We start from the raw sequence: 16,994 nt of genomic DNA, 5'->3' as shown, positions 1-16,994 counted from the left end.
CTTCCAAACATTTCTTCAGCAGCCCTACTGACTTCATTTTTCATGACAATCCACTTTTCCTCTATTGTGTTTCTTTCAGCCTTTTCATTTAGTCCTTTTGCAACATGTTCCTTGAAACAATCCCTCACACTCTTTTCATTCAACTTGTCTACATCCCATCTTTTTGCATTCTTTCCTTTCTTCAATTTCTTCAGCTTCAGATGGCATTTCATGACCAACAAGTTGTGGTCAGAGTCCACATCTGCTCCTGGGAAAGTTTTGCAATCCAACACCTGGTTTCTAAATCTCTGCCTAATCATAATGATTTGAACCAAGTATTGGCAAGGACTAAATTATGATCAGTGCAGAATTCATTCAGCTGACTTCCTCTTTCGTTCCTTTGTCCCAATCCGAATTCTCCTACTGTATTACCTTCTCTTCCTTGGTCTACCACTGCATTCCAGTCTCCCATCACAATTAGATTGTCGTCACCTTTTACATATTGTATTAAATCTTGTATCTCTTCATATGTTCTTTCGATTTCCTCATCATCCGCTGAGCTAGTAGGCATATAGACCTTCACTATTGTGGTGGGCATTGGTTTGGTGCCTATCTTGACGACAATAATTCTTTCACTATGCTGGTCATAGTAGCTTACCCGCTGCCCTATTTTCTTATTCATTATTAAACCAACTCCTGCATTTCCTCTGTTTGATTTTGTGTTGATAATTCGGTAGTCGCCTGACCAGAAATCTTGTTCTTCCTGCCAATGTACTTCACTTACACCAACTACATCTAACTTTAGTCTATCCATCTCCATTTTCAGATTCTCTAATCTACCACAACGATTCATACTTCTAACATTCCACGCTCCGACTCGCAGAATGTTAGTATCCATCTTCATGATGATCGCCCCCTCTCGTGTAGTCCCCACCCGGAGATCCGAATGGGGAACTAGTTTACGTCCGGAATATTTTACCTGGGAGGAAGCCATCATCAGTACATCATTCATACAGAGAGAGCTGGATGTCCTCGAGAGTTAGTTACGGCTGTAGTTTCCCGTTGCTTTCAAATAAGTAGCAGTATTAACACAGCTAAGCCCTGTTGAGTATTATTACAAGGCCACATCAGTCAATCATCCAGACTGCTGCCCTTGCAACTTCCGAAAGGCTGCTACCCCCCTTTCGATGAACCATTCCTTAGTCTGGTCTCTCAACAGATACCCATCCGATATGGTTGCACCTGCGGCTTGGCTATCTGCTTCATTGGGACATGCAAGCCTCCCCACCGCGGCAAGGTCACATGGTTCAGAGGGGATGTATCAGAACGAACAAAAAAACCCACGCCACCAGACGCCCGGTAAGCATAATATCGTTCTGTCGAGTATAGTCAAATTTCTCAAGACCGTATGATGACCTGGTCTGAAGTTTGTCTCCTGAATACAGACTATACTTGCTGAGTACTCACTAATGAGCTGACGCAGCTCAGCAAGATGCCTGTCATAACCGTTACAATTCCACTATAACAGTGCCATAGTGTGGACTATAAAAGAAGTGTTAGGTTATGAGCGACAAGATTCTCGTGAACCTAAACACTATCAACATCTACATCCGTAGATGTATATGACAGCTCAACGTCCATCCCGTCATCGAAAGACGGCGGGGTTGACACCCAGAACTTCGACGCTTACCGGGGGCAGAAAGTGCAGCGTGCAGGTTTTGGAGCAGGAGTACCTGCTGGCACAGAAACATACCCTCCAGGTGGACGGCATCATTTCCCTTTCGCAGGGGAAGTGCGGGAGCGCCCGGTAGGGGCGTCCTTCTCCGCCGCCTTCCTTTCGAGTTCAGACAAGCTGGGAGATGATTTCCCAGCCCTGATCGACGATGCCGCTTCTGCCGGCAGGGACACAGCTTTCGCCGACCTCTTAGGGGGGGAAGGGACTTAGCCCTCCCCCCTTGCTCTGCCGGCTTAGAACTGCCAGCCGGCACAGACTTCTGGGTGGTTGAAGGTGGGGTCGTCCCCCACTTTGAGCTTTTACTCTTTGCGACTTTGCTCTGAGGAGCAACAGTCGCCTTGGGTACAGCGATCATCACGGGTAACGATGTCGTGAAAGACGAACCTGGGAGAGACTGAGCTATCATGCTGTAGTCGAGTGTCGGGCAGGTGTATTCGTGGAATTAAACTTACGGTATGCTTCCTGGTAGGAAAGACCATCCAGGGTCTTTATCTCCTGGATCTTCTTCTCACTCAGATGTGTCGGACAGTTCCGATCCTGAGGAGAATGAAGACCAGAGCAGTTAGCGCACTTGTACAGAGTTTTGCACTCCTCCGCGCCGTGAGCTACTCGTCCACATGTACCACAAACAAACAACGAGATACCATATGTCTGAATCTCTGGCATTGATAGCATTGCATGAGAGGCGGGATGTATGGCCTCACATCGCACCAATAAGTTGTTACCTTGACTTTCTCTGGTAACACCGACAACTTGAAAGAGACAATGAAGGCACCAGTGGCAATGTCTTCACCATTGACCTTCGCGTAATGTGCCAGATGTGTGTCACGCCACGGTTCATGACATCCATCAACTCGTCGTCAGTGTTCAAAATAAGGTCGCGGTGAAAAAATACTCCGCGAACCAGATTCAAGGATTTGTGCTCCTCCACTTTGACGGGGATATCGCCAAAGTGGTCACACTTAAGCAAATGATCGACTTGCAGTGCTGTACGAGTTTTCAAAAGCAAACTACCGTTGCATATTTTTGTGAGATCCTCAAGTTCGCCGTGGATGCCTTCAATGTCTCTACTAAAAAGGATCGATTTTACCAGCTTAAGGTCGTGCCCATCGGTTCTGGTAGCAATCAGAAACCTAGGGAAGCTGGATCCCATTCCTTCACGTTGCGCATGTTCCCAGGGAGTTGAACCTCTCAGGAAAGCAAAAGTTAAAGACTTCAGTGGGGGACCACCTTGGGATGGGCGACTTCGTTTCAAAGCCATGCCCGAAACCATCCACCCCGAATGCCACCCACATCACGCATGCACATCAAAAATTTTGGAATGAACTACAACTAAACCTAAAAATAAAAAACGGGAGGAGTCATTATGACTGTGGCATATGGGAGTGAAATGCGTTGTTGCCAATCATCTGCAACATGAAGATATTGGATTCAGCAAGAGAATCCAACTAGCCTCTTTCACTCCAACTCCAGCACATAACCTGCGAGAGGTGCCCCTGCTAAGCCGAGCAACCCAGTGGAAGGTTGGGTACCAATCCCAGCGGGAAGTTGGGTCGGCGAACAGATCAGTGCTGGGGGCTTCAAGGCTTACAACCTTGACAGTTAACAAATTGTTACCTGCGGGTAACCACCCTAAACTTTTTTCTTAACTCTCGCAACATGGAGAAAATGACCAACGGAAAAACTACCCTAGGTGGTATAAAATCCACCCCCAGTTTTGATGGGGGAAGCAAGCCTTTGGATTCTGGGGAGCTTGCACCTTCATGTGAGACGAAGAAACGTTTTAAGTTCTTAGCGACCATCAACATCAACTCCCTCTTAGAGACAGGAAAACTAAAACATACGCTAGATGTTTTAACTGAATACAACATCCTGATAACAGCTGTGCAAGAGACCAGATTCCTCGATCAAGAAGTGATAGAATCACAAGGTTATCGGATCTACAAAGGGCAACCCGGTGAAAGAGTGATGAAGAATGTGCCTCACTTGGGGACAGGCTTCATAGTCAGCAGCAAAATGATCAACTCCATCATCTCCTTTTTATCTCCAAATGGAAGAACATCCATTATAGCTTTTAAACTCTCATCAAAGCATACACAGTTGTTAACTTCCATGCACCTACTAATGACACCAATAGAAAAGACATTGAAAATGTGGAAACCTTTTGGAGGGTACTTGAAGAAACAAAGGACCGGATCCCAAAGAACCACGTAACTATTTTAATGGGAGACTTTAACGCCCAGATTGGCAAAGAGAGAAAATTCAAGAACATAGTCGGAGATAACCCAGCCCACAAGAGGACCAACAGGAATGGAGAAAGGCTGACTGACCTGTGCAGAAATTACAACTTAGTACTCAAATCTACAGCTTTCAAACGCCTTCCTAAGAAAGCCATGACTTGGAGATGCCCTAACCCAATACTTGGGGAATTCCAGCTGGACCACGTAGCCATCAGTAGAAGCAACAGCAAAGAAGTGCTGAATGTCAAAGTATTGAGAAGTGCAAACATTGATTCAGACCACTATCTTTCTCTGATCAAAACCAATTTCACCCCTCTTAAAAGAAGCGGAGAAAACCACTGCATCAAGTCGCAAATTCCAAGGTTCAATTCAGCCAAGCTGAAAGATAACAATAACTTCACCGAGACCCTGGCTAAAAACAAAGACAAAAAAGATTGGCCATAACTACAGAAGGCACTAATAGATGCAGCGACAACCACCATCCCGGCGGTCATGGTGGACAACTACTTTTGACAAAGCAATAGAAGAAAGAAAGCAAGCATGGCTAAAATGGAACTGTAACAAAAGTCTGGACAACCATAAAAACTTCTTAGAAGTTAGGAAAACTGCTACTAAAATTATCAGGAACACCAAAAGGCACTACAATAAAAATATAATTGAACAAGCAGAGAGGGATTTTCAAAGAAACAACACTAGAGACTTCTACCAAACTTTTAAATCACAAATAACACCCTACTCAGCCCCTACACTTCACCTTCGGGGAGCTGACGGAAAGCTGAAAATGAACAATGAAGAGTGCACCACAGTTCTAGCAGAGTATTTCAACAATCTTCTAAATTCAGGGGAACCCAAGGAGAAACTGCATTTTGAACCTCAGAATGTTACTAAGTCGGACTCTCTCCCACCAACAAAGGGGGAGATCCAGGAAGCCATTTTAGAATTGAAATGTAACAAAGCAGCGGGCGAGGATGGAATCATAGCAGAGCTCTGGAAACACGCTGATGAGGAGTCAATCCAGAGTATCCATGAAATCATATCTAACATCTGGGTGACAGAAACGTTACCTAGCGAATGGACCTCAGCTATCATCCACCCGTTACACAAAAAAGGCAACAAATCAGATCTCAACAACTACAGAGGGATTTCCCTTGTATCAGTGACGTACAAGATACTCTCCAAAGTATTACTCACAAGAGTGGAGGCTCAACTAGACTCCTGCATCGGAGAGTACCAGGCTGGGTTTCACAAGTCAAGGTCATGCGCCGAACAAATCCTGAACCTCAAAACCATCATCACTTACAAAAACCTAAGCGCCTCACCCTACGTGGCAACATTTGTTGACTTTCAGAAGGCCTACGACTCAGTAGACAGAGAGTCACTCTTCCAGGCACTTGCTGAACTGGGACTTGATAAGAAAACCTTGAATCTAGTGAAAGCAACTCTTACCAACACTACAGCCAGAATCAACTGTTCCAGAGCTTTGAGATCAAAACAGGTGTTAGACAAGGGGATGGCCTATCTCCAATCCTCTTTAACAGCCTACTTGAAAAAGTCATTCGCGAGTGGACGAAAATGCTAAAGGATGACTCTGGATTGAGAAGAGGCTACAAGAAAGACAAGTTAACAGTCAACTGTTTAGCCTTTGCAGACGACCTTACACTCCTGGCATCCAGTGTGGAGGAAGCTATCCATCAACTATCCTCTCTCGACCACATAGCAGCTAAAGTAGGGCTGAAGATCGCCATCAACAAAACACAGTTTATTACCAACATCAAAGATGCACCCAAATCAATCCCACTGGGGGACAAAACAGTACAAAGGGCTAACTCCTTCAAATACCTAGGGGAATGGATAACCCCAAACATGAATGAAGATCAGGCCATGAACAGCAGATGCATCAAATTGGAAAATGCCTACCACCTATGTAAGAGCATGTACAAATCCAAATCCCTCTCCCTTAACCTCAAAATCAGGCATTACACTACTGTAGTGAGACCGTCAGTACTATATGCCTCAGAATGCCTAAACATGGTAAGAAAAGGGCACTTAGAAAACTGGAGCTGAAGGAAAGGAAGATCCTGAGAAAAATCATGGGGCCTATTAAAGAAGAAGGCAAGTACAGAATCAGGCACAACAACGAACTGTACCAACAATTGGAGAGCATTACAACATCTATGAGGAAGAGGAGATTGAACTTCTACGGTCATGTCATGAGAATGGACAATCAGAGGCTCACCTCCAGAATCTTCCACACCATCTCTAGAGGGAAAGCGACTAATGCCAAGTTGGCAAGACTCGTCAGAAAAGACCTTCAAGAATTGGACATTGCTCCCAGTGAAATTTATGACAGGAATAGGTACAGAACGTTGATCAGAACATCAAACTCTCTCCAGTCGCTAACAAAAAAAAAAAACAGTACGTCCGGGAGTAGGTGTGAAATGGACTCAGGAGCGAAAAGACATTCATAGTGCAAGAATGAAGGAGTACTGGTCAAACAAGAAAACTGCTAGAGATAAGAACAACGTGGTCCATAGCAGGCCCAAACGAAAATTAAAAAAAAAAAAAAAAAAGGGGACCATGGCCACATGACCCTTTTAGTCGCCTTCTACGACAGGCAGGGATTACCTGTGAATGTATTCAGCCCCTCCCATCCACAGGAGGTGCAACACATCGTACCAAACCGCAATCCATGTCCGTGCCTAGGTCGCCCCTTACGACAGGCAGGGGATACCGCAGGAGTATTCTACATGTGCGTCCGCCACCCGCAGGGGGTATACATCATTTGAGGAAAGTAATACGAATATCTAAAGATAGGAACATGAATAACACAATGACAGGTCAGTATGCAAAGAAGTTGTGCAACAGTCTTCTTGACAGACCAAGGGGCTTAATGACCTATACGTGCAATGGTTTTTCTTTTAGTGCCATATACAGTTAACTTAGCTACTGGTGGATGTTCACATATTTTCTGTTTACTGAAGTAAATTTCATGGTGTGAGTTACTGTAGTCATGTCCTAGTTCAAGAACCAAGGGCAATGGTTGGGTAGCCTAGTAAGTGGTCCTAAGAGTCGGGATACTAGTTCCTATGACATGGGAGTGGGTATCTCGGACATATCCTGAGTCATGGCCCTCCTTGTGCTCAGGCGGCTAGGACTATACAATCCACCGGTGGTCCATAACCCGTTAGAGGAGAGATCCTAACTGGGACTATGTGTAAGTAGGGTAGCACCCTGCTTCATGAATTTACCGAGCTCAGAACATTTTAAGCAAGCCTCGGACCTATGGGAGTAACGGAGTCCCACTCCCATTTGACAGGCAAGGGACTCCTTGAAAACAACTTGGCAAACGAAATGGAATTCAATGGGGAGCTATCAATATTAATGGGGTTTATAGAAGAAAGAAAGTAGAACTGGCTGAGTCAGCAAAGAGGATACATCCGGATGTGCTGGGGATAAGTGATATTCGGGTAAGGGTAGATGACAAGGAAGAGGTAGGATTATAAAGTGTACTTGACGGTTGTTAGAAAGGGAAGGGCAGAGTATGGGGTAGGGCTGTTTATAAGGAATACCATTGCACGCAACATAGTTTCTGTTAGGCACGTAAATGAGCAAAGGATGATGTGGGTAGATTTGTCAGTTGGAGGAATTAGGACGAGAATTGTCTCAGTGTATTCACAATGTGAGGTGAAGATGAGGATGAAGTTGACTGAGGGTGAAGATGAGGGTGAAGTTGACAAGCTATATGAAGCACTGAGTGACATCATGGTCAGGGTCAACAGCAAGGATAGAATAGAGCTAATGGGAGATTTCAATGCGAGAGTTGGAAATAGAACTGAAGGATACGAAAGGGTGATTGGTAAATGTGGGGAAGATATGGAAGATAATAGAAATGGGAAGTGTTTGCTGGACTTCTGTGCTAGTATGGGTATAGCAGTTACGAATACATTCTTCAAGCATAAGGTTATTCACTGCTACACATGGGAAGCTAGGGGTACCAGATCCATAATAGACTATATCTTAACAGGCTTAAAATTCAGGAAATCTATCAGGAATGTATGAGTTTTCCGGAGATTTTTCGATAATACAGACCAATATCTGATCTGTAGTGAACAAGTAGCTCTAGGCCTATGGTAGAGAAAGTGAAATCTGTCTGCAAACGAATAAGGGTAGAAAATCTCCAGGACAAGGAAATTAGACAGAAGTACTTGAATATGATTAGTGAGAAGTTTCGAATAGTAGACAGTAAGAAGGTTCAGAATCTAGAAAGAGAATGGGTGGCATACAGGGATAAGGTAGTAGAAACAGCAAAGGAATGCCTACGAACAACTGTGTGTAAAGCTGGGAAACGGCAAACATCTTGGTGGAATGATGAAGTGAGAGCAGATTGTAAACGTAAAAAGAAGGCTTATCAGAAATGGCTCCAAACAAGGGCCGAGGCAGACAGGTATTAGTATGTAAATGAAAGAAAGGAAGCAAAACAAATAGATGTTCAATCTAAAAAAAAAAAAAAAAATTCGTGGGAAGATTTTGGTAATACATTAGAACCTCGATTATACGTTCCCGGAAACTACGTTTTCCCGTATTATTCGTTTAAATTACTTGGTCCTGCGAGCATCCTAATTAAATTACGTTGTAAAAATCCTGCATTATCCGTTCCTCGAAGAAATGATTTCCTGGATCAACCGTCCAGAAATTTCAGTCCCATCAACGCTAAATCCTCGATCACGCGTTTTTCAAGAAACTGTATCTTACGAAAGGATGGCTACGGCATACGTACGGATCTTGGTGTTGACGTCCCGTCATTGCGGTGATTTGAGGAAGTACTGCACTGGAAAAGCTATCAGCGGTGAACTTGTATAAGGGATCATCTTACCATCGCATTCGTATAGTATTGTTTAGAGAATCCTCAAAAATCATAAAGCAGGGAGTGCGCACAACAATTGGAAGGAGAGAGAGCACATTTTGACAGCTCTAATTGAAGACGGAACGAGTTTCGTCAAATGTTTGTACTTGCAAAACGCCTACAATATGTCCAGGGTTAGATGTTTATTTTTATTTTACTTTTTTCGAGTGTATCGCCAAACAGGTTCTCGGCATTTCCCTCAGGGCACTGTATAGTCACAGGGCATTGAGGAAGGAACTTAAACTGCTCCTTCTTAAGAAACACAAATTTAGTATTATCGTATACGATTATGCTATGATATAGATGTTGATTCCCATAGGGAATGTGAAATATTTGTCCTGAATGAGCAAATTTATAATACGATTATGCTATCGAAACCACAATAGATGTTGCCCCTTACATACATAAAGACTTGGAATGTTTTGGGATAGCCTAGTTTTCGTCCTAATATAAGACTGGAAATTTTATGCTTTTGAGTTAAAATGTTATATAAACCGCAGTCGTTTTATCTACCCACGTCACATTTAAAAACTTTGTATCATTTCGCACTTGTACCAACTTGTACAGTGAGCGTGCTTTCCATTTGAGCTCAAGGTTGCGAATCGTAATTTCAGAAGTTTTAATGATATTTTTCTCTTTCTAATTTGATTGTGATTAGTGACAGACAGAATTTAATATAATACATTAGGGAACTTGAGGATTGATACTTACATTTGTAAAAAAATATTCTCGAGTTCAACATAACCTTTAATAGTCGATGTAGGCCTAATTTACGCGGTACAAGATTTCCATAAACTGACTAGGAACAGTATACCGGTGGAAGATAAAAATAAAAGGATTTCGCCATCATGTTGGATGCTTTTGTACTGGTATTTGTTACTGGTATTAGATTTTTTGAAGAGTTTTTCTGATAAAAGTTGCTGAACTGAAAGAAGTTTTCAAAGGAATTCGACAAAGATTCCCCGGTCAAACTGAATGTGATGCTTCGAGATTTTTTAGTCGCATACCGGTAATTAACATTTGAAGCCAGCCCTGCAGTCTAAATTGCCTGCCTCTCACCCGGAGGGCCCGGGTTCAATTACTGGCCAGGTCAGGCATTTTTACCTGGATATGAGGGCTGGTTCAAGATTCAGTCATTCTGCGATTACCTTTAATTGAGGAGCTGTTTAATGGTGATATGGCGAGCCCGGTCTAGAGACCCAGGAATAACGGCCGAGAGGATTCGTCACACTGAAGATACATCACCTCGTGATCTGCAGGCCTTCGTACTGAGGGCAGTCGCTTGGTAGGCGGAAGGCCTATTGGAGTTGTAGTTTGGTTTGGTAAGGGGCGTTTGTAAGATTATAAGTATACGTATTTCATTTTCATGATGTTTAGCCAAACTGATGATGGTTCATTAATTCCTGGATTTTCCGTTTTCCTGTGTTGTACGGTTTTTCTTCGTGGTCCCTCCAAAAACGGAGAATTGAGGTTCCACTGTAACCTGGAAAGGCTGCGTCATGCAGCAGGGAAACCTTTCTGGACAGTAATAAAGAATCTTAGGAAGGGAGGGAAAAAGGAAATGAACAGTGTTTTGAGTAATTCAGGTGAACACATAACAGATCCCAGGGAATCACTGAATATCTTGTCAACGTAAAAGGAAATCTTCCTGGTGGTGTTGCGAACAGCCAAGCTCATGGGGAGGAGGAAAATGTTGTTGGTGAAATTCCGCTTGAGGAAGTGGAAAGGATGGTAAATAAACTCCACTGTCATAAAGCAGCAGGAATAGATGAAATTAGATCTGAAATGGTGAAGTACAGTGGGAAGGCAGGGACAAAACTGCTTCATAGAGTAGTAAGATTAGCATGGAATGTTGGTAAGGCAGTAATTGCACCTATCTATAAGCAAGGGAACAGGAAGGATTGCAACAACTATCGAGGTATCTCATTGATTAGTACACCAGGCAAAGTATTCACTGGGATCTTGGAAGGGAGGGTGCGATCAGTCGTTGAGAGGAAGTCAGATGAAAACCAGTGTGGTTTCAGACCACAGAGAGGCTGTCAAGATCCACATTTTCAGTATGCGCCAGGTAATTGAAAAATGCTACAAGAGGAATATGCACTTGTGTTTATGTTTCGTAGATCTAGAGAAAGCATATGACAGGGTGCCGAGTGAAAAGATGTTCACCATACTGGGAGATTATGGAATTAAAGGTAGATTATTAAAATCAATCAAAGGCATTTATGTTGGCAATTGGGCTTTAGTTAGAATTGATGGTAAAATGAGTTCTTGGTTAGGGTACTTACAGGGGTTAGACAAGGCTGTAATCTTTCACGTTTCCTGTTCGTAGTTTACATGGACCATCTGCTGAAAGATATAAAATGGCAGGGAGGGATTCAGTTAGGTGAAAATGTAGTAAGCAGTCTGGGCTATGTTAACGATTGGTCTTAATGGCAGATCGTGCCGAAAGCGTGCAGTCTAATATCTTGGAACTTGAAAATAGATGCAATGAGTATGGTATGAAAATTAGCCTTTCGGAAGACTAAATTGATGTCAGTAGGTAAGAAATTCAACAGAATTGAATGTCGGATTGGTGATACAAAGCTAGAACAGGTCGATAATTTCGAGTATTTAGGTTGTGTGTTCTCCCAGGATGGTAATATAGTAAGTGAGATCGAATCAAGGTGTAGTAAAGCTAATGCAGTGACGTCGCAATTGCGATCAGCAGTAATCTGTAAGGAGGAAGTCAGCTCCCAGACGAAACTATCTTTACATCGGTCTGTTTTCAGACCAATTTTGCTTTACGGGAGCGATAGCTGGGTGGACTGAGAATATCTTACTCATATGTTAGAAGTAATAGACATGAAATTAGCGAGAATGATGCTGGTACAAACAGGTGAGAACGATGGCGGAGGGTACTCGGAATGGGGAGTTAAAGGCTATTTTAGGAATTAACTCGTTGGGCGAAGCTATACGCATAAACCGGCTTCGGTGGTGGGGTATGTGAGACGAATGGAGGAGGATAGGTTACCAAGGAGAATAATGGACTGTGTTATGGAGGGGAAGAGAAGTAGAAGTAGACCAAGACGACGATGGTTAGATTCAGTTTCTAATGATTTAAAGATAAGAGGTATAGAACTAAATGAGGCCACAGCACTAGTTGCAAATAGAGGACTGTGGCGACGTTTAGTAAATTCACAGAGGCTTGCAGACTGAACGCTGAAAGGCATAACAGTATAATGATATGTATGTATGTATGTATGTATGTATGTATGTATGTATGTATGTAAGAAGTAAATGTGTATTTCATCTGTAAAGTTCTTCTAATAAATCTATGTAGGTTGTACTCCAAAATATGGGGATGCTACTTCACTTGTACATCATTTCTTTACCGTTCATTAGTACATCTTTGTTCCATAGTAGATTCTTTTCTCAATGAGGAAAAACATACCAGTTATTTTATATCTTGCTGGTTTTTATATTCAATTTTGGATTATGAATGAACTATATCTGAAGTACTCTCCACTATTCCAAGTTCTCTGTTTCTGGTTCTTATAACTCTTTGTTCTCTATTTGTTCTCTTCTCACCACCATTGTCTTGCATTTCCCCACTCAGTTCTCATCCTCTCTATATTTACTGTAACAAACTCTTGTTGCACCTATCTGCAAATTAGAAAACCATCAACAAATGGCATTTTATTCCTGTTTCTTTATCAGCTTTTTTATCTTCATGATCTCTCTCTAATAGCTCATTTTCCAAGAATTATTTTCTTTATTTTGAAACACTGGATATAATTTTGATTTCTGATTCCTCCATAATGGTAATGTGGCAGTTACTTTTAATATCCTTATGCATCAAAAACTCACCTTACGAATCAAAAACTCAATCACAATCCAGATACTGGCTGTGTGACCAAGAGTTTGTAAAATGCCTTATGTTTCAAAATAAGCTAAAATGCTTACTTCTAAAAAGTACTATCAAATTTTTTTAATTCTCAAGTGTTGGCATTTTAACCAATGAAATAAAAGGTGTATTAGGATCAATGTACACACAATTCAAAAATATAAATACCAGTACTCAGGTAATGTAAAGTATCATTTAAGATCTTACAGTTATTGACAGTTCCCACTAAAATTAAGGTATATCACTTCATATTTTCACAACTTAAATAAAGCATTATGAATGTAACATAACATCTTTTGGGCTGTTTTATGCAACCATTATCCTGCGTTTGTTGATAACATAATGTAACAAACCGTAATTCAGCTTCCTCCTTCTTTCTCCTTTCCTCTTCCTTCTCTTTTTCTTTCTGCTGCCTCAATAATCTTTTCTTATCTTCTCGCTCTAATCTGTCTCTTTGTTCTCGTTCAGCCCGAAAATCAGGATGTTCTTCTTTTTTTGTTTTATTTAAACGGTTAATAATGTCATTACAGCGTTTTGCCACTCGGATTTTTCGAACCTGGAAAAAAAAAAAAAGAACAATAAGTTGAATGAATTATGTCAAATTCATGAGCATGCACATCGAAATTTCAAATTATTCTTACAAATCCGAATTATTTTAAAAACTCCATATACAGTATTACAGCACTGAAGGCACCAAGAAATATCCTTAGTACATACCAACCGACCAATCATTTTGTATGTTCTATCAAGGGAAACACAAAATAAGACATATCTGGAGATACATATCTTCCCAAGTGCACTGTCACTCCACAGACCTACAAAGGCAGTTTTTGCAGTGATGCCTCAATGGTGCACTACCTTCCAGTGTCTTAGAAAGTTGTGGCAATCCAACAGGCAAGCGCACTGCCACATGAACAAAACACTGGTAATTTCAAGATTGAAAAGACCTCATGAGCTTGAATACGTTAATAATAATAATAATAATAATAATAATAATAATAATAATAATAATAATAATAATAATAATAATAATGCTATTTGTTCAATGTCTGCTGTAACTTCTAATGGTCTTAATAGACAAAGGGCTGCTGGAATTTTGTCCAGCAGGAACTCCTTAATGCACTAAAAATTAAAACAAGTCTATCTTAATATAACACAGACCTCAACTGGGTTAATCCTACAATTTTCAGAATAGAAGGCATAAAAGTTCATCAGCTGCACCACTGAGATCAACATATTATACAGTATTATGATGGAAGAATATCAACAATTGCACACTATAATACCCCCCTTATATCACACTGTCAAAACCATTAAAATTATAAATAACCGTGCTTTGCTACGGGATTCTCAGAAAGACTGACTTTGTGGTTTTCCTAACTGAAGTCAACATAAGTCATTACAAAAACGTCAGTAGGAATGTAGTGATTAAAAGCAATGTGATCACATAAAAATCTCGATCAAATGAAAAACTGTACATTTTCTCACTTTTAATGAACAGTCAACAGTCCAAAGTTCCAGAGCTGGAATGACCAGGCCGCAGACAGCCGTGAAGACTTCTCTGCCATTATTCCATTAAATATGCACACTTCTCATTTCAATCAGTGCCTCAGAGTACGGAGTGAATAGCTTGAATGCTATGATGAACCAGTGTGTTACGTACCAGTAGTATCGGAAAATTTATGAAACAGAGGAATGGCATGCTAAAGAAGAAAGTTACCTAACTCCCCAGCTACTTTCCGCCAATATTTAGGCAGACTGTTACACTCGGTACGACAGAGCGAGTTGGCCGTGTGGTTAGGGGCACGCAGCTATGAGCTTGCATCTGGGAGATAGTGGATTCGAACCCCACTGTCGGCAGCCCTGAAGATGGTATTCCATAGTTTTCCATTTTCACACAAGGCAAATGCTTGGCCTGTACCTTAATTAAGGCCAAGCCCGCTTCCTTCACACTCATAGCTCTTTCCTATCCCATCGTCGCCATAAGACCTAATTGTATCGGTGCGACATAAGACAATTTAAAAACAACTCTGTATGAAGCAGTAATCCTATCGGAGATGAGTGGCAACAGAAGACAAAGCACATCTCAACAAACAATGGCCAATGTAATGTTATTGCTGATCAACTTTATGAGCTTTCAATACTGTAGGCCTTCACATTTAGTTTTCTTTCGACTCTGTGATATTAGGGCTTCTTATAAAATTATTTATAGCATAGACTGTAGTTCCTTATTCTCCGACTTTACATACGGATTTTCATTAAATCCTGTTTACTCATTTTCTCGTGACTTGGCGCTGATAAGGACTTAGTTACAAAAATCCAAATTCATGAATACCTTTGTTCATAGCCAGTATGATAACAATGTATAAGACATCTTCTTCTTCTTTACTAGCCTATTTCAATCCACTGCTGGATATAGACCTCTTCCATATGCTTCCATCGTCTTCGGTCTTGAGCCACTTGGAACCAGCGTGTTCCAGCCAACAGCTTTACGTTATCGAGCCATCTCTTCAGGGGTCTTCCAATGCCTCTGTTGTGTTCCCATGGTCTCCAGTGAACAATCCCAGAGGTCCACCTGTTGTAGTCTTGTCGAGCTATGTGTCCCACCTATTGCCATTTTAGTCTGGCTACTCTCTCTATGATGTCTGTTACATTTGTTCTTCTCCTGATGTCCTCTGAACGGATCTTATCTCTAAGGCTGATCCCTAGCATCTGTCGCTCCATGGCTCGTTGTGTTTGCTGAAGCTTGCAAGCACTTTGCTTCATCAGCGGCATCGTTTCCAGACCGTAAGTAGTAACTGGCACCACGCACGTATTATAAACCTTAGTCTTCAGGTTAATTAGAATATCCTTGTTGGTCAGGATGAATCTTGGTTTTCAGAATGCTATCCAACTCATGCCTATTCTGCGAGGAATTTCTGCACGTTGGTTCTCTTTTCCAAGTTTTATCTTGTGTCCAAGACAGATGTACTCATCGACAGCTTCTATATACGTCATAAAAGGAAAGAAAAATTCCACCTAATCAATACATTTATTTTCTTGTAAAATATTACAATCTAGGACCGGTTTCGACCCTTCATATGTCATCCTCAGCTATATCATAATCACATTTGCATTTCTATCTTATACCTCCTAAAGACCTTCATGATATATTATTTCATAATTTTCAATGAAAACTTATCTTAAAAACTTAAAAATTTACAAGCGTTGTAATAAAATTAAAATTACAAAACTTTGTCTATTATATACCTGCATTTTGGCTGACAGAATGCGTCCTTGGGTTGATTAAGCATCTATCATAGGTATTTTTCCTTATTCTGTTGAATTGATTCCCATTTTATTCTTATTATTTACAATCGTGAATAGACTATCAGTAAAATGTGATAAATAAAACTTGTGTGATAATGACAATTGATAAATAAAACTTGTGTGATAATGACAATAAAATATCATGTTACATCATTACACCATATTACTGGAGTGATACTATTTTAGGTAGAATATAAATGTGTGTTGACCTCTATAAAATATTTTTACATAAACACACTAAGATATTTTAAAGTGTAATTATTGTACTTTAAAGTCTAAAATACTTATTGCTTTGGACCTTGCGTTGTTATGTGGTAAAATATTGTAAAAATTTGTCTTTATATAACATTAGATATTTGATAATATTTAAATATGCCGTATATGGTTTGCTTTTAAGTCTAATAATTAAGTGTCAGTTCCTTCTGGCATAAATTACAAGTTTCATAATGTGATGTTTATGTATTGTGTGAAACATAAATGTCTATTAACTAGAATGCTTATCATTTACTACAGTAGTTTTTTAAAACACTTGAATGTCTAGTAATATAGTCAATGCATTAGTGACATTGAAAACGTGTTGGCCTTGATTCTTGCGTTATATTTTTTGCATAATTTGCCTTTTTTATATATATGTCAAATATTGGTCTTTATAGGTTTGTAAATATCAGCACTTTCCTATAATTATGAGATGGATCAATACAAGCTTGATACGCGTTAAATTATGCACTATATGTGTGATTCAATCCTTTGTTTACTGTATCGAACGTGTTCTGGCCTAACTTCTGTTCTGGAGTTTTCTCCCATCAAATGCCGTAAAAATGTGGTGGTTCCTTTCCCTTTTGAGGCTGGTAAAATCTGTAAGCCGAAATGAATGAAGTGAATTAGATTTCAATAGAAGTGTAATATTGTGTGAATATGTAAAGCCTGAAATAATTTTCTTACTGC

General features: G+C 40.7%; 1 protein-coding gene across 2 annotated transcripts in view; it reads right to left on the bottom strand.

The window, feature by feature from the left end:
- Positions 1–16,994, bottom strand: part of LOC136871994 (coiled-coil domain-containing protein 25) — a 222,461-nt gene that overhangs the window by 46,618 nt on the left and 158,849 nt on the right. For both annotated transcript variants that reach the window (XM_067145782.2, XM_067145783.2), the window contains exon 5: positions 13,094–13,296. In XM_067145782.2, coding sequence (XP_067001883.1) covers positions 13,094–13,296 — 203 coding nt within the window. The remainder of the gene's footprint in view (positions 1–13,093; positions 13,297–16,994) is intronic.

This window comes from Anabrus simplex, chromosome 4, assembly GCF_040414725.1.
Source record: "Anabrus simplex isolate iqAnaSimp1 chromosome 4, ASM4041472v1, whole genome shotgun sequence".
NCBI lineage: Eukaryota > Metazoa > Arthropoda > Insecta > Orthoptera > Tettigoniidae > Anabrus > Anabrus simplex.
This window is presented reverse-complemented; position numbering and strand designations above follow the sequence as displayed.